The sequence below is a fragment of the Caenorhabditis elegans genome, chromosome IV (assembly GCF_000002985.6).
Source record: "Caenorhabditis elegans chromosome IV".
NCBI lineage: Eukaryota > Metazoa > Nematoda > Chromadorea > Rhabditida > Rhabditidae > Caenorhabditis > Caenorhabditis elegans.
In genome coordinates, this window is record NC_003282.8 from 8,544,615 (window position 1) to 8,563,506 (window position 18,892).

General features: G+C 31.1%; 1 protein-coding gene across 2 annotated transcripts; it reads left to right on the forward strand.

Moving 5' to 3' along the window:
* The first annotated feature begins 14,817 nt into the window (after positions 1-14,817).
* On the forward strand, positions 14,818-18,547 carry npr-22 (Neuropeptide receptor 22). 2 transcript variants are annotated; one of them, NM_001028370.5, is made up of 7 exons: positions 14,818-15,003; positions 15,384-15,516; positions 15,665-16,206; positions 16,637-16,764; positions 16,823-16,987; positions 17,122-17,185; positions 18,062-18,547. In NM_001028370.5, exons 1-7 carry the CDS (start codon positions 14,854-14,856, stop codon positions 18,182-18,184), a joined length of 1,305 nt encoding a protein of 434 aa, NP_001023541.1. In that variant the 5' UTR covers positions 14,818-14,853; the 3' UTR covers positions 18,185-18,547. The 2 variants fall into 2 exon arrangements, with proteins under 2 accessions (NP_001023541.1, NP_001023540.1); NM_001028369.4 differs by lacking the exon at positions 17,122-17,185 and having other exon boundaries at positions 14,820-15,003; positions 18,062-18,545.
* The last annotated feature ends 345 nt before the right edge of the window (positions 18,548-18,892 follow it).

Genomic DNA, 18,892 nt, shown 5'->3' on the forward strand with positions numbered 1-18,892 from the left:
GTTTACAATGAGTTGGTTCATGTTCTTTTCTACTATTAGTCGAGTAATACGTTTCATCTCAAGATAAAATAGATAAATCTATAGTTTAAAAATCATATCTTACAATAAATATTGGTGTTCCATTTTGTAAGGAAGCAAAAAAACCTAATTTATCATAACTTCACATCAAGATGGATATATAATTTCTCCTGATGCTGACAGTGAGATGGTCACAAAAATGAAATATTTATTTTTAAGAAGAGAACTCCATTGGAATTTCTTCCAAGCGCTCAAGCTTTTTTGGCTCTCACAATTTAGACAAATTGAATATTTATTTCTGAATTTCGAATTGTTTTGTTTTCTTTGAACATTTAAAATTTTCCCCCCAACTCAAACACCAAGCTTGTCTTTGAAAAATTTAGAGCTGAGAATAGTGTCCCATTGTTTTGCCTTCTCACATTTTCAAGATCTTTTTGCTCATTTGTTCACATAATACCATTTAATTATTGTCAGTAGTTTTCCTTGTGAATCCAGAATTGTCAGAAAATGTATGAACTGAAGGAATTGAAGAAATTTGAGTCGCTAAAAATAGTTAGAAGAAGTGAATTTTTTATAAGAAATAATGTTTTCCTGCCAACAAATTTAGTATATTTCATATATTTTGTAGGTATATTTTATTCAAATTCTCCAATGATCACTTTTTTATAATTGTCAACTTCAAGCCCAAGTCTAATCCAAAAAATTGTTTCAGAACTTTGCAAAGCTTGGGTAAAACTTTAGCAATACTTGGATTAATATGCGTCCAAATTTCACATCTTATCAAACTTTTCTTGTGTAATCAAAAACTTTTATGTAAGTCATTGGCGAGAGTTAGATCAAACTTGGGTTGAACGTGTACAAGGTCTAAAACAAATCTTGCCGACTACTAAAAAGTTACATTTTTCGGAATAACCTCGAGCAAGAAGTCGGCTCCAAATTCCGAGATACTGTACTAGTCAGGAAATCAAATCCCACGAAGCCAATCGCCAGAGGGTAACGCCTGTGTGAGTTGAGAATGGTTTTTTTGGTTTTGAGATATGGCTGCAATACTAATTATCAGACGATTATTTTTATTTTAAGGTTATTCACTCACCAGAATTGCAAATTTTGATTATGTAAGAAAAAAAAGTATTTACCAAAATTGTAGTTAAATGTAACAAACAGACACCCTTAATTTTTGTATATCTCCCACTGAAAAATAACTAATTTTAAAAAGATTTTCAAAGTGCAAAACTAATAGAATGAACGCCTAATAGAGAGCCTATACGAACCGAAGAAATACGGTGAGAAAGAGAAAATCAAGTGTATCGCAATGTACATTAACTCAAAAATGTTCGAAATACCGTGTGGCGATTATGGGCACCAAAATTGTATTGCGTCACTTCCTTGTAAAGCAGAATGGTTTATTTTTATTATTTTTAGTATTTGTTTATATTCATTGCTTACTTCAAGGATAACTTATTTGAACAATTTGGAACCTATTGAGATTATTATGCTCTTGCCAGGTTCTAAATCACAGATTTTTTTGCTCAATTGCCAGCTCTTTTGTGAGTTAACAGGAAAACTATGGTACTATTTCCTGCTTCCACAAAATATGTCTGACGGCTCTATTGCTCAAAAACAACATTTCTATTAACATCATAACATCACCAACAGACTTCCTCAACACTTTTGGCAGCAATTGAATTATTCGGAAGAGTAATAGCCACAGAAATATCAAATTACCTTTGTTCAGTTTAAAGAACCTTTTCAAGCACTCATATGTATTGTGTAGTTTGAACTACTTGCTGTTCTACTTTCCCGCGCATTTATTTCAATTGAGGTTGACATCTTGATCATTGAGTTTTTCTTTTGAAAATAGATCCAAACAGAACAGAACATATAGGCGATCGGCGCGATCGGCTCTTTTTGTGGGAAGAAGTTCAAAAAAAAAGGTTGGAAATTTCAAAATCTCGATGAGAAATAGTGTGTAGATCAGAGAGAAACAGAGATTGTTTAATCACATCACGCAGGCTAAGGGGATATCTTTGTTTGTCCAAATTCTCTTTTCTTTTGACAGGATGATGGAGAGGATAACTTGAGAATAAACATTGTGTACTTCTACTTTTTTGAATTGGCTCTGACTTTGCCTACTACTACCCAACTTTAAATATATTCATAGGTTAAAAATTTGAATTCATATATGAATGGTGTCTCTATAAATTGACTTTTTAAAAAGATAAGCATTGAAATATAATATTTTAAGTCACCGAAAACTTCTATTGTTAAAATTTTCAAACTGTTCGAGAAAACTGAGAAAATTAGAAGCTTCTTATTCCATATTATCTCTTTATTTCGCAGTCTCATCTCTTCCGGACAGATTTCATTTTACAAGAAACCCGTCAAAATTCCGAAAAAAATAGGGGGCGTTCGAGTGTTTCTTGTAACTACAGGTACGTTTCAAACTTTTTCTTAAGTATTTAGCTAACAAAATAGTGGTGACGTGATACTTTTTATTAAAAAAAACTGTGCGATGAATAACAAATTTTATTTCCCAGTGTTCAAATGTGAAAAGCTTTATTTTAAATTTTCGCATGAAAAGAGATGATCTCCACTTCTTAAAAAATGTTTAATCATCTTATTGTTAGGCCAAACGTTTCGAGCAAAACCTCACAGTAGACATAAACCGAAGCTTCCCAAAATCTGAAAAATTTCTGACGAATGTTGGTTAAAAAGTGGACGGTCATTAGTGAGAAACCTCCTTTGTGTTACAATGAAATTCAAACAGACTCTCCTTCGATTCTCTTTTTTTCCATTAAGCTTTTCACATTCGTAAACAGGGAAATAAAAATTTGTTATTCATCGCACAGTTTTCAACCAAATAAAATATGCAAATTAGTGTTTACAAGACTCAAAACATCAGGACTTGGAACAAAAAGGACCACTTTTTTTGAATCTATAATAGATGTGATTATATACATTTTTAGAGTTTTCATAGTTTTTACAAAATTAAAACTGATTTCAAAAAAGATCAGGTCGTTATTACTCCGGCATTGCGAATATTTAGGACACTATTCATGACATATTTTTGAAGGTACATATTTATAAGAAGGAATAAGATCAACATCAAATAATTGGAGAAGGTATTTTGATCTTGTTATCAGAATTGAATCCATTCAAGCATAAATTAATTTTGCTCAATTTCTGTCAAAAATATGAAGCGTAAGTTTCTTCAATCATACTAACGTATTTCTCCTTTAGACCCAGAATTTAGCTACTATCACTAAAAATTTTATTTATTGGTAGCCTATCACTATGGAATTTTTGTCTTATTCGTTTCTACAAAAACAATGATAAGGTTATATAACACGTCCTCAGCCCATTCTTTCTGTTATTTATTATTCCCACTCTATTCAATATAATTTTTATTTTTTCCTCTTTTTATCTCATTTTTCATGTTCAAAAAAAAATTTTGAATAATAATGATAATATTAGTTAGGACATAACAAACGGCTTTCGCATTTTATTAAATTTCAATTTTCTTGCAATTTTTCTCTGCTTCTCATAAAATCACCATTATCATTTCGTCCATCATAACCGTTGTAAAATACATATAAAGTCGGTCGTCAGACCCAGGATAATCAATAATTAATCAAAATCCGCTTTTATCTGGATTATATTCAGATTTTCTTGGAAGTTCCTCCAATAAATTTAGTATGACTGAGCATCCTGCAGAACACATTGAGTCAAAAATCTCAAGAATAGCCTGAAACCGCAACATAATGATATAATTTCAAAATTTCAAAAACTGAATGAAAATTGTTCACAACTACCCTCTAGTTTTATTTCCTTTTTCCCCAAAAATGTTCGTAATGAATTCATCAAAAAGCACACCACTTGATCATTTACTATGTCAGCTACCTATCAAGTTGCTCATTGGAAAGGTGAGCAACGCGAATGTGCTCCGTTTGTGCTCAACTTACCACTTTTTTCAATTGTTCGGACACATTGTCTTCTCAAATTTCTTTTTTTTTTCAATTGAATTGAAAATACGAGAAAGTTCGTTTGGTGACCACCTGTTCGGCTCAATTGACATAGAAACTCTGTTTTCATATTTACGCACATTTTTTCCACGTTTTGTTCCTGCTTCCCCTTGATGAATCAGTCCGAAATATCAGTTCAAAATAGGTTGAAAAAACCATGTACCCTCATATCTAGGACGAAGAAAAACTTCAAATATTTGAAATTCTCCAAATGTGTTTATGTTTACTCAGTAAACTTGAAAAATCTTGAGACTGTGAGAATTAAAAAAAAATTTGCACAATTTTTTGCAGACATCTAGTTGCCAAAACTCATATTTTCAAGACATAACATATAATGAATACTTCAAAAATCCCAAGCAGACAATTTCTCAACAATTTCGTTTTTGGTTCCTAAACTTTTTTTGCTACTGATCTCTATTCTTTCCCCTCTAAAATACAAATAGCCAATAACTTTTTCACCTCTTTTTCGATACGAAAATCTCAAAATTACACGTGTCAACCGTTTCACTTGAACATTTTTTGGTATTTGCCACCGCCGCAGCCGCCAAAATCTCCGCGAGAAAATCGGAAGTTGTCTGTGAAAACGGGGTGGCAAACTGTTTAGGTCACATAGTAAATATTTGAACAGGAGGTCAATTGATTTGAAAACTATTCACAAAAAGACAACGTTTGTGAGAATTCCGAATTTTCTCCGCTTTATCAATTTTTGGAGACCTAGCAGTAAGTTAAGCCTAGATATTCCATCAGGTGGGGAGGCGTTTCTTCCTTGCGTATCCACTCGCACAATCGCCCCATACCGTTATCACGGAAACATTTTTGGCCTTATTTTTGTTTTATTTTCGTTTTTACTCTTTCGGGGCGTCGTCCGGGCAAAAGGCGGTAGTGGCGGGCGTGAGTTGCGCACCAACACTATTTATGATTTAAAATCAACTCTGTCAAATTTCTGATCTTATTATTTTACATGCGCATGCTTTTTCTTTTGAAATTGTTCTCTGTGATGTTCCCTCATTTATTCTATTGAAGACGAGTAACTCATCCTTCGATTCACGCTAGTTATAAGAAATTCAATTGGAAGACGGGGTTGGGTGCGCAACGGGCGCATATCGGTTGCATAGGAAATGCAACTGGAGCGCGCAGAGAACGCGTCTGGCGCTTGATACCAAATAACTAGCGAGCTGCGAGCGCGCGCCATGCGCATCATTTTGTTATGTACTACATAACGATTAAAAAAACGATTTACTTTTGTAGATTGTTTAGCAAGAAAAAAGGAACAATGGACCTTTAGTTTTAGAAATCAATTTTACGCTCTAAATCTCTGAAATATGTACAATAACTTTAAGGAACACCAGCAAATGTCCACTGTATGCAATTCTTCTATATGTACTTCTTTAAATTATTCCTTTCGCGTTTTTAAAAAATAAAATGAGATAAAAAAGTATGTACACATACAGTCCAAAATAGTCTAGAATTTCCAGACATGCCAACTAATTATGTTGAGCATCTTCGTCGAATTTTCCTGATTTGTGTATAAAAAATACTCTGTTTTCATTCACCTTGTTCTTTTTCTTGATTCATTTATTCGAAAAAAAAAACAAATTACTACTCGGTTTCCTTTCTTGTAGTTCTACTCCCAGATAAAAAATGAATGCAAAACAATTTACGTATTCGAGAAAAGACAAGGAACAAAACGAAGTCGGAGAAAGGCGGTTTAAGAAAAAGGGAAATCATTTCGAAAACATTGAAAATTGTTTGGAAACCTAGACTATGCACGTCACCAATCAAAATGTTTTATTGCATGCAAGGATATAACAAAATTAAGGTAAACTGTATTTTAAACGTGGTTTCGATATCAGATTTCCATTTTAAATTATTAATCAATATTTCCATTGTTTTCAATTAGCCAATATTGTGTTTTCTTAATTTCTGATTTTAAACCATTGCCAAGCTTCAAATATATTTAGCTATAACCTTAGAACTAAAAGTTTAAATTTCCTTGTTCAACTTTTTCTCACAGTTTTTCATTTACTTTGCAAAATTTCCACTTTTTGTTGCAAAAAAGTTCGGTCTCCTCAGATCTTCAAAATGAAATAAATTATTTTCGTTTTTCAAACAATTTTCGACATAACCGAACATGTCTTTTCTTTTCCATTTATTTGTTTATGTCAATTTATATTTTCGTTTATATATTTACGTTTATGGTTTTCTGTTTGGAATGATGAGCAATGAGCAATTTTTCTTCTTATTTTTGGAAGGGGTCCTTTGAACTCGGAGAATAATTTTTGAGCAGAGCTGTGTAATTTTTTATTTCAATTTAATAATAAAATGCTAATTTCAATTATACAAGTTAGCTGGGGGCTCTCAAACACAAAAATACTTTTTTAGCTCAAAAAACTTTTCTATGTAAAATCAAGCCATAATTCACAATTACATTATTTACACAAATTCGATTACAAATAAAATGATTTTAAAAATCAATAAACTCCACTTGATTATTCCAGTAAATCTCTGACATCGTGATCCGCCTTCTTTACTACAAAATGACTGTTTGTCCAGCTTTACTCTATTCTTGATTTTTTATGTATGCTTCTTCCTTTTTTTTGTTGTTTGAGGTCCAAGGGTTTCCTAATTATCTGAGTAAAAAGAAGGTGTTGACATTTATTTTTCCGGTAGCTTGGCGGTGATTGTCTGAGAAGTGAAAGGTTTTGTGTTCGAGGAACTTTTCATGAATTCTTTTTCTTTGAAAACAATTTTTGAAAAGGTTATCGAGACATCTCAAAGATCTTTTACACTTATTTTTGTACTTTGTTCATATAAAAAGTTCCCTTTTGCTGTAAATATAAAGTAGCGCAAATGTAGATTTTGTTTTTAAGAAGGTATTCTACAATTTATGAGTACCACAAAAGAAAACAAAAAAAACTTGAAAAATATTTTAAAAACGATATTTTACAATTTTAGCTGATCTCCCTGTTTGAATTAATTTAATTGCACTGGTTCAAAAATGTGGAAGCAAATTGTTGACCGGCCTCGAAGTTCTCATTTTAAAGAGGTGAAAAAAAAAATTAAAACTTAGATTATCCAAAAACCAAATTTAACCCCAAATACTTTCTCAATTCTTCCTTTTCTCTTCGTGATATTTCCAAAATTCAGACTAATTTGGTTTGCATCAAAATTTCTAATTACGCCACTCTTTTTTTACTAAAGTTTCTTATATAGCTTTCAGAACGAATCAAACAATAAATACATGTTCAGGATATAAACTGATGGCATTATGATAATCTTTTTTGTTTTATATTGCAAATACATCATAGAATATAAGTGTTTTGTGAAAAAACTACCTTAAAAATCACGCGTTGAAACGTTTCAAACTATTATAAATTTTCTAAATTAATTTTGTACTCTTTCTAAAACCTCCAATTCGTTTTAAGTTATATATCTGTTAGTGTTAGTTTGTTAAAGCACCCCAATACCAGAAAACTCTAGTTGTACAAAATTCCAAATGTTCAATCCCTTTGAACTTTGCATAATCGAATTCGTGTTTTTCTGCAACTTCTACTACTATTGCCCCGAAAAAGTCTTTAAACTTTACAACTTTTTGCTCCTGCTGGCGGACGGATGTACATTTCAATCAAATTTAGTTCGTTTCTTTATTTCCTCTACAGATTTTTTTTCATTTCCTCGTGACGTTGTTTTGTGCGATGTTCTAAAACAAGCTAGAAGCTTTTGTTGTAAAAAAATATAAACGTTTTTTCCTTTAGTTAATGTGAAAAAATAGAGATAAGATATTTAAAAAAGGATATCAGAAAAAAAAAACTACAATTTTCTCTCTAAATTTATTTGCGCCCTGAACCATTTTTGCTGCAGACCCGGAATGCTAGATAAAAACTTTTCAATAGTTTTGTATTACGCGTAATCAGAATGTCCCTGTTTGACTTGCAATTAATAAAAGTGAGGAAGATTTTTGCTTCAATATTTGTAACGTCACACTCATATTACCATTATATGCCAGGACGTAGGTCAAACGAAAAAGGACCAGGTTGACGACTATACATATTTGTTCATATGAAAAATCTAAATCATTCGAGACTGTACAAGAAGAGTCGACGCAAATTGCAAAACGAAAATATTGGCGGTGCATATTTTAGAACATTTTATACACGGCCATTTTGCAATTCATTTTTAAGACATAAAACTTAATGGAACATCAAAATAAGAAAAAAAAATTTGACCGAAAACTGGAACATCACAAAATTGATGCCGCCCGTATCTTGGGTTTCTTCTCCGCTTTTGTATTGATATTTTGTATATTTGAAGTCCCAAAAGAAAAATAATCAGTAAAACATGCTCTTTGTACTAACTTTTTTTGAAAGTCAAATTTTCAATTTATTTTTTTAATTATTATTAGTTTAAAGAAACTCTGATACTGACGGATTAATTCTCAAAACAAGCAATTGGAGAATCATGGCATGTTGTTTTCCATTTGTTTTTCCTTTGGCGGTACTGAATCTGACAAGAACTCGTGGAAGTAATTTTCAAGCGAAAAGATAAATTTTGCGAATTCTGTCACATAGGAATTTTAGATATTTTTGAATTATTGTAAGTGAGGAAGCCTCTCATACTTCTAGCTCACACTTCGAAAAAAAAGTTTGTCTCGTTATCCTCTGGTTTGCAACATGCCGTTTGCAAATTCACGACGACAATAAAAAATGTTCCCAATTAAAATGTACATATTTTTTTTGCTTTCGTTGTTTTATCTCCGTAGACATTTTATTGTTTGTAGTGTCAACTTTACATTTATTTATTTCCACGCATATATCTTCTTACAAAGGTCCCAAATACGGAGAATAAGAAGAAAAAATAAGAAGAACGTAGGCAATTTCCGTTGTATTTTCCTAGCCTCTTCTCAATTCTTGTCCTTTTTGTGCTCCTCCATTGCTCACAATTATGCAAATCACTATATTCTATTTTATTCACTTTTTTCCAAGAGATTTTTTGTCATTTTTTGGCATTTTCCATGGGTTTTCTGAATGAAAGTAGCTGCCCTTTTCTGGAGGAAACCCCCATAAGATAGCTTTCCTTTGCCCACTTTTTTTGCAAAACCTCGGAGCTCTTCCCGCATAAAAGTTTTTTGGAAGGTAGAGCTGGTCGATTGTGTTTGGCTATTCATTAAAAAAATTAAATCACAAAACAATTAAAGTAAACCTGGCTTCTAACCTTGAAATTTCCAAGTTTGACCTATAAACTATTAAAAATGATATTTTTCAATTGCTGAAATGATTTCTAGGAAAAACGCGTATGCATCTCCTGATGTCTTCTATTAAAAATGATATTTTTCAATTGCTGAAATGATTTCTAGGAAAAACTCTTCTTATCTCCCATATGCATCTCCTGATGTCTTCACATCCGTAGCGTTTCAGCGAATTCTTTGTCCACTTTCAGAAAAATTTTTTAGTTTTTCGGTTACCTCTCGCATCTGCAAGAAAACACCTCTTTTCTTCTTCAAGGATAAAGGGAAAAAGCACAAAGAGAGCCATTCAGTTTTCCAAAATATTTACGTAATTTTTTTTGGCGTGAGGTTTTTGGAAATCAAAAACTGATTTATCATCATGTCTACAAAAGTTGCTCTTTTTGTCTTATACATTTTTCAGTACAGTAAAAAAAATTTCGTATCTAGTAGGGAAAAACTGTGATTTAAATTTGTTCTCGTTATTTAATCTTCGACTTTTGGTAATTATTTTAAAAGCTGAATCAACAAAACTGTTTCATTTTTTCTTTGTTCTCTATATTGATTTTTTTCAAAATACTCCCAAAAGGGTGATTCATATATTTTGTTTCCTTTTTACATTCTTTCAAAAATTAATCTTTATAAAACTCCACATCATGCATTGAGCGGTTCCTTGAATGGATACATTATTTGAATTTACCATACTATAGGGAACAGCCCTCTTTTTTGATGGTTTTTGAATTTGTTTGAGCAAATTATAAATTTCATGCAAGGGTTGAAATATTCAATTATTTACATTTGAACATTTTGAATATTTTCTGAACATTTTTTTTTAAAACACTTTTCTATGCGAGTTCGGAAAATGTGGTGTTATTATCAATATCTAAAAACTGTCACCTCAAATTTGACTTCAGAAACGCGCGCAAATTTTTCGCTCTCGATTCCTCTTTGATAATACTCATTGAATCAGAGATTTGAAACTGATATCATAAAGTAGTATTGAAAATAGTTCGGCGCGTAGGAAATGTTTTTGTTTTGAAGTTGTATTTAAACGTCTGTTTGGATTAATCAAAAACAATTCAAAATTGTAAGATTATATAGATTGCAAAACCATTTTCTTTTAAAATAATTTTTTGCAAAACTTTTTTACTGCTTTTTTACTTTACTTCTCCAGTTTCATAAACTGTTATTTTTTGCTGCATTTTTTTTCAAAATCTAACTTTTCGTGTGCTTTGCGAGCTCAAAAAATGAAACCTCAGACTTTTTAGAAAAAGGAAAACTCGACGAAAAGTGAGTAGATGATGCCCAGGTTCATATTTCATACACAAGCAAACACACAAAATTCAGAGGTCAAAAAAAGTTTCTTTGGGATAAAGTTGCAGACAGAAGCACTTCGGCTAACATTTTATTTTTATGTTTTAGAAATATATTATTTCAGATTGCATTTATCAAGTTTTCCTAATTTTTTTGTTTCTAATCAAAGCAAATTTCGTTATTTTGGTCATAACTAGCACACTCTATTAGCGTTTTTCGAGGGAGTGCGTAAATTTTTTGCAAATTTTGAAGTTCTCCGTCATTGATGGAATCAATTTTTTTACTTGCTACACTTACTACATATTAGTCATAGACGGTTCAACAAGAATTTGTAAGAAAAAAGAACGGTAAAACTCCATTTTGTTGGAACTTTTCTTGTACTTCATTGTTTTTTTCAGTTAAAACAAAATTTCACAAGATAAGTTTTTTCTAACTTAATAAATAAAATTTGATTTCCAAATAAGAAGCAAATCATTGATAGGAAAAGTCAGAAATTTAAGAGAAAATATTTTAAAAATTGAATAAGATATATTTCTCAAATGTAAACGTACGTTTGAAAAATCAGGGAAGAATGACAAATTGAAAAAAGAACATCAATTTTCTGAAGTGGTATCCAGGTGTGTGTGGGTAGTAAGTGTATATGTATAATTGTTGCCATAGAAATCAAGAAACCATCTTCTTGTTTTTCATTTTAAAAGAGACTATTCTTTTTGTTTATACCTTTTTTTTATCTAGAGATAATACATCATTGCTTAATTAAGAAAATCTAGTAAAAAAAAAGAAAGCCCTCTATAAAAATTTAATAAGCTATCAAATTATCCAAAAACTCAAATTTTTGAAAAGTGAAAAATTTTTCGTGAGTGTAATTTATTACACTGAAAAGTTTTAAATTCAATTACTATTGAATGTAATCAATTTTTAAATTTCAAAAGTTTAACTTTCTGTTCAAAATTTTTTTGTTAATTCTTTGCACTTTCGAGTGGTCGTCGGTGTAGAAATTGTATTACTTGTTTTTTTTCTAGTTTCCAATGTCAGTTCCAACTTTCAAGTACCTGACACTAATTTATATGTTTTTTCAACATTCTTTGTCATTTAGAATCAGATGTTTCATAACTCAAAAATTGAGTTTTTCTAAAAATTTGGTTTTTATAATTTTTTAAAGAAACAAAGTTTTGAAAATCTGATTTGTCACCTATTTAAACTTGTTTCCGCCTTCTCAAATGTTATTTTCGGAGCCAATCATTTTCAAATTTGATCTGAACCACCTTCCAAATCTAGAGTATTACATCATTCAAAAAAGGTTCAAAGTCACCTTCATTCTTATAGATTTTTCCATTTTAAGATCAAATTTCAGAGTTCTTCGTTTTACATTATTCCTAATTTATTTCAAATGTCATGCTTCGACAAGTTCTCTCATTTTCTCTCCATCTAATTAGTGCGATATGAGCCGTTTTTTTCAATTTTTCATCTCCCACATTTATTTTTTTATTTTCTTGGTAACATCAATTCTTTTGAAAATACTATTATTATCTATTCTCACTATTAAATCAATTTATTGGAAAAATGAGAGTAATCCAGTCTAGACAAAACAGATATTGTTTTATTTTTTTGGAAATTTCTGGAAAAATCCAATCGAGAAAACTTATAACTGACGGTTGTGGTTCTTCTAGTGTTTGAATACCTAAAAGCTAATATTTTCAGTTTTCTGAAAAAACTATGATTTTACTATAAGGACATTTTTTGAATGTACACATAAAGTATAAAAACTGAAAGTATTCTGAAGCTTAATAGTAGAGTACCCCACCCCCATAGTTCTCTTGACCGCATCCTAACTTTTGACCTATATATCTTCTCTTGGCCAATGGACCGTAATCAATTATGCTCTTCCGTTAACAAATATTCTATTGAAAATGTCTTGCAGACTGACAGAAATCCGTGTGAAAAAAGTGAAAAAGTCGGATGAATTATTTCTGAATTCCAGTTTTTGACTAGTATTTTTTGAGTAAAAGTTGTGGTTCTTCTAACTAGTATATGCACGTAGAAAACGCCATCACAAATAAAAATATCATTAATTTTGCTCTTCATTGAATTTCGAAAGTTTTTTTTGAGCAGAATGCACTTGGGTTTTGAACTTTTTTAAAAATTATTCAACAGCTTTCTGAATCTGTCTTGTAATGTTTGAAACCTGATTGTGAATGAAACAAGAGTGAAGTAAAACAAAATAAATTTTAAGTTCGGAGAATTGATTATAAATGTTTATCTTTTTTTCTTTTTTGAAGGTGGATGTGGAGAAGTTGTCAAAAACCATTCCTATGATGCCAAAATGTTCAAATACAACTTTTCAAAATAAAAAGTGTGAAAATTTTTATTGACAGTTTAAAAGTGGCAATTACTGAGTTTTTGCCACTTTTTGCCATAGACGACTTCCAAAAAGCGAAGACTTTTCCAAAGTTTTGAAGCTTACTTGACATGAATGTTTTCTTATTTTCAGTCAACTTTATCTTGTTTTTTTCACAACATCGCACTACATCCAGACACATTTCTGTTGACTCAATATTAATTATTTATTATTTATTATTCATTTTGCAAGGATGTGGTGTTCTTATTCCTATTTTTATATACTTCTCCTTTTTCTTTCAGAAATTCTAGAAATTATTTTTATGCTAATTGAGATGTACATTTGAGACATTTTCATGCCGTGATGACGTAATCTATCTGAATCTTGAGATATCTATGTACATTCTTGCTAATAACGTGAAAGGTGTCATATGTACTGAGGTCTACCTTATCATTTCCTGATTATAACATCATTGAAACATATTTTAGACATATTTTAATAAATTTCAGTTTTTTTTTGTCCTATCTGGTCAATAGTTTTTTCTACAAAAAAATAGACAAATAAGAATTAAATTCAGCTAAAATTATTGAGATATAGTGTTGAAGAATACGATAAAACGACGGTAATCTTTCATTCGATTAAATTCTAGAAACCAATCGCGTATCCAAAATCTTAAATTTTTATAATTAACAGTTAGCTAGAGTTTCTTTATTGGAACATACAATTAGCACAATACAATTGGAAAACTTCGGTTTAAAGAATCTGTAACAATTTTCTTTTACTTGATTTTGTTCAAGTTTCTCAAGTTTTAGCACGTGCTCTAACCCTGCAATAAAAGTTTGTACTTTATTCAAGTATTCATATTGTACTTGTACTCTATCGTATGATCATATTACTCATGTCTAAAACTTCGGTAGACACGCATTTTTCCAACATTTTTCTTCCATAAATTCCTGTTATCTTGCAAAGTTCATTTGTAAACTAATACAACACATGTCTGGCTGATTTGACCTTTCTCATTGAAATTGATGGATCATGTGTCAAAATGGGACCACTACAGATCACTAGATACTACTATCACTATATCACTATTTAAACATGGCAGATTTCAAGAAAGTTTGCCACATTTTCAGATGAAATCATCTTATTAATTTTGATTTCGAAAACAGATATTAGCAGCCTACCTTCTGGATTTTTCGGTTACAATGTACCTATTTATTAATCAAAAACTATCACTTCTGCATTTTGTAATCATTCCCCAATCATCCTTGTGCGAAAAATAGGATAGTTCTTCAAGTTTTTCCCTTCCCTATACTTTTGCCATATATTTTTTTAATTCCCACTGGACTTTCCCAAAAGAATTATTTTTCGAATATACCACACTTTTAACAAATTTTCTGGATTCGGAAACATTATATTTTTTTTTCTACAAAACCGCAAAGACTATAGTCATTTTTCGAGGTCAACAAACATCCAAATATCATTGCGAGCATCCTATGTTCCTCTAATTCTCTCATACTTTGCTTCCGAAAACCCAAGAATCACAAAAAAATCTTGTTTGATCTTTGCCTTATTTTTCCAACTGCTAATTGACCTTCTTCGTTTATATAATTTTTCACTTTATAGAAATTTACTTTTTAATCAATTTCAAACAACAAAATTTGATACACTTTCTTAATATTATCCTTCTCCTACATTCTCATAAATTTGAAGGTTTCTCTTTCAACATTTCTGATCTAAAAAATGTGCGAGAAAATACATTCTTGGTTTCTTCATATTCATTTATTTCTCCGAAATATGTTCTCTTTTTCTTTGTTTTTAATTTTCGGTTTTCTATGAACAAGTGGTCTTCCTTATTTGGAACACTTCCCCAAACTCTTTCCGAATAAATTGTTTTAAATTTCAGATCGAACGATTCGTCATCTAATTCGTGAGCAAATATGGACGAAGGAGGGGGTATTGGAAGCAGTTTGCTCTCCAGAATCACGACGACAGCCTCTGAAATTATGATGCGAAACGAACCGACGACAACTGAAAATCCAGCTGTTCAAGAAATGAATCATATTTATCATTTGACACCAAGTATGAAGGTGAGACTTTTAAAAAATATTCTTATACATTCAAAGTATATCTAAAAATCCAAATTTTACAAGAGTTTTGAAACTTTGAAAAAAGGAACTAAAATTAGTTTTTTTTACATTTCATATTTAGGCAATTTGGCCATGTTTTTAGCCAATTTTACCTGCTGAAAATTGATTTTAACGTGCCATGTACTTTTATTTTAGTTAATTTATGATAGCGTTTTCTTCAAAACTTGAACCGTAAATAAAAAGTTTTGAAAATTTTTCAAGTGCTATCATTATTAAAATTCGGTATAATTTTTAGAGGCCATTTTAAGTGTAAAAAATGAATAAAATTACTACATTATTACCTTTAATATTTGTACCTATTTATTACTAATTTTTTACAGATGTTATGTATTCTTTTCTATAGTATACTTTGCGTATGCTGTGTCTATGGAAATGTGCTCGTTATTCTGGTTATTGTTTATTTTAAACGACTTCGAACGGCGACTAATATTTTGATATTGAACTTGGCAGTTGGTGGGTTTTGTTACTTTTGAATTTTTGAAAACTTTTTATAATTTTTCAAATCTCCAGAACTTATATGAGCTTCTAAATGGATAAGTTTAAAAAATTAATTAATCTAAGATGTTGAGCAAATTTCCCAAAAAAACAACTAAAATTGCAGCTGATCTTCTCATATCAGTATTCTGCATTCCGTTCAGCTATTGGCAAGTATTGATTTATGATGATCAACGTTGGCTCTTCGGCTCAATGATGTGCTCTTTATTAGCATTCCTTCAAGCAATGGCTGTATTTTTATCAGCTTGGACACTTGTCGTTATCAGTTTTGATCGGTGGATGGCTATAATGTTCCTTTTAACTCCAAATATTCGAATTACAAGACGAAGAGCTCTTTATCTGGTAGCTGCCACGTGGATATTCAGTATCCTAATGGCGTTGCCGTTACTCTTCACAACGAGATTTTTCGAAGACCAAGACGGTTTACCGAATTGTGGAGAAAATTGGACGTATTTTGGAGATTCTGGAGAACAAGTGAGAAAAGTGTATTCTTCAATGGTCTTAATTCTACAATATGTTGTACCTCAAGCAGTTTTAATAATAACTTACACACATATTGGAATTAAAATGTGGAATAGTCGAGTACCAGGAATGCAGAATGGAGCAACAAAGAAAATGATCGTTGATCGACATGAAAGTGTCAAAAAGGTGAGATTTCTGGAATTATTAAAAATTTAAGCCTAACCTTTCAAAAACTCCCAGTTTTGATTTATTAGAATAATAAGAATATGGAAATAATGCAACAATCAATGGCTCCTCAGTGCGGTGATGATAATAATAACCATAATCAAAGTCAACCGACCCCTATATTTATAGGAACAATATTCTCATGTGTAGCATAAAAATAATAATCAAAAATCGTTTTTGACATAACCTTTTCCAAATCATTATTAAGTGAAACTTTAAAATTGAAAAAAATTAAATCAAAGTTCGAAGTTATTACATTTTACCTGCCTATTACATGACGGTTTGATAAAGTTGTTCAGTAGATTGAAATATCGTTTTTACTTATTTTTATCAAATACAATAAATATTACCGCGTGAGAAACGAAACCTGTTAATTAAATAAGATTTTTAGCTGGTCCCAATGGTGATTCTCATTTCGGCACTCTTCGCACTTTGTTGGCTTCCTTTACTTATACTGATCAACGTCATTCCAGAATTCTATCCAGATATCAACAGTTGGGGATATATTCTGTATTTGTGGTAAGAAATATTCTTTTAATCTGACTCAATAATTTGGTTTTAAAAATCGCATTTTGAGGTGGTTTGCTCATGGACTTGCCATGTCTCATTCAATGGTCAACCCAATTATCTATTTCATTCGAAATGCCCGTTTCCGTGAAGGATTCTGTTTCTTCTCTTCAAAACTTCTTCCATGTATATCATTTAAAGAACTTCGTCTTTTAACTGATAATACTAGCAGAAGGTATGTCAATTTCTACAAAGTTGTCTGTTTTTGAATTGAAGCCAAGAGTTAGGAGCAATTCAGTTTATTTATGTATCAACCTTATTTGTTGATAACCAGTTTGATAATTTTAATAACTCAACAATATCATTCAGTTTTCGAAACCGTTCACGGTTTTCTGGTGTCATAAATCCGACTTCAAGCGATGAAAAACCTGCTGTAAGGATGTTCTCTAACCCATGTTTTTTGTCCTTCTTGACTTTTTGTTTGGCTTGGCTTTTTTATTTTTACATTTTAAAGTTTATTTTGCACTGCTTCACATGCACTAATATGTTGATTAAGTTAATTTCATTTTAAATTATGAGTATATCGTATTTCCTCTTTTAGTATTGCACACCATTGTTCAACTTTGACAGTGTATATCTCAGTTATCATTTGTTCCATTTAAAAATTGTCAACTAACAAAATATTTTTTAGTTCTTTTTCTATAATTTCGTAGTTAAAGATATAATGATATATTCAAAATAAACCGATATATAACGTTACAAAGTAAAGTTGTCCGGTGCATTACTAAGAGAGGAAATACGGTACGTTAAATTAGCAAAATTAAAAATCTTCTAAGTCAGCCTAGGTCGTTCAGCGCAGTTAATTTGCGATGGACCCATCAGAATCCTAGAGCAGTGATTTATCTACACATCGTCAAAAAAATCGGACATTGCGCATACTGCGACTCGTAAGCTGCCTATAATGAGCACATTGAGCCAGGATTGCTATGAAATCATTGTGCTTGTTTACTGAGTCATTATGTGCCTGTCGCGAATTAACTGCGAACTAAATTTTGCCACCAAATGATAGAGGGAAAACCCCTACTACTGAGAAAGTGTTTGCCGATGAAGTTTAGCGAAACCTAGAACCATAAGAACTTGTAAGTAAAACTTTAAAAACAGTTTTTAAATTCAAATGCTTTACTTCTAAACCCTTTTTATTAATTAAACGCCTCAATTATATCCACTGCCTAGTACACATTTTCCAATCTGATTATTTCCACAACATCGACTTTCTTCCTAGCCACAACCTAATTTTCAATATTTTCAGACATCGCTTACGAGATATTCACGAAGTGGAGTCCTTGACAGGCAAACATGTCGTTCGGCACGTTTCTTCGAAGCCCGACCACTCGTCGTCGTCCGAAACAACTCTGCCAATTCTCTCGCGTAGCTTTTCCCGTATCATTAAGAAAATTGATCTACCATGTACTTGAGTGGAAAGCTATAGAAGACCATAGATTCAAGGTTTTTGTTATTTGAAATTGTATTTTAAAGCATAATTTCACAAATTATGTTTATATTCCATCCATTTTATTGTATTGTAAGAAAAAACCCCTCAGATCTCCTAAGAAACAATTTTATATGAAACATCAATTGTTGTCTGAAACGCTTTTCATACCGGTAAATACTCGCCCCACCAAATCCACGAATCATCACCAATATTTTAAACTTGTACCATACAAATTGCGTGTTTTCATTTTATTTGAATATTTTTTCAAAACTAAATGTAGAAATAAATGTTAGAATACTACAAATTTACATCTGACAGATTTAAAAGAATCCAATGAGTTGACTGAAATTTTGTAAACTGGCAAATTACTGAGCAATTCAGATAAATATTTGATTGATTTCGGTTTCAAGCTTGTAGTTCCACGTGTGAAGGTTTATTTACAGAGATTCGGCATTTGTCTATTTTTAGAAGGGATGCATTTTCCGTGAATTGTATGCAAGTATTTTATTAAAGAAAAATGAAATAAGCAGTCTTGATAGGCAGACACTTATATTTAAAGTATATAGTCACTCCAGAAAACAGACAAGAAAACAATCAAAGTGAACAATTTTTATGCATTTTCATTCAATCTTTATTCTTCAATTTTCT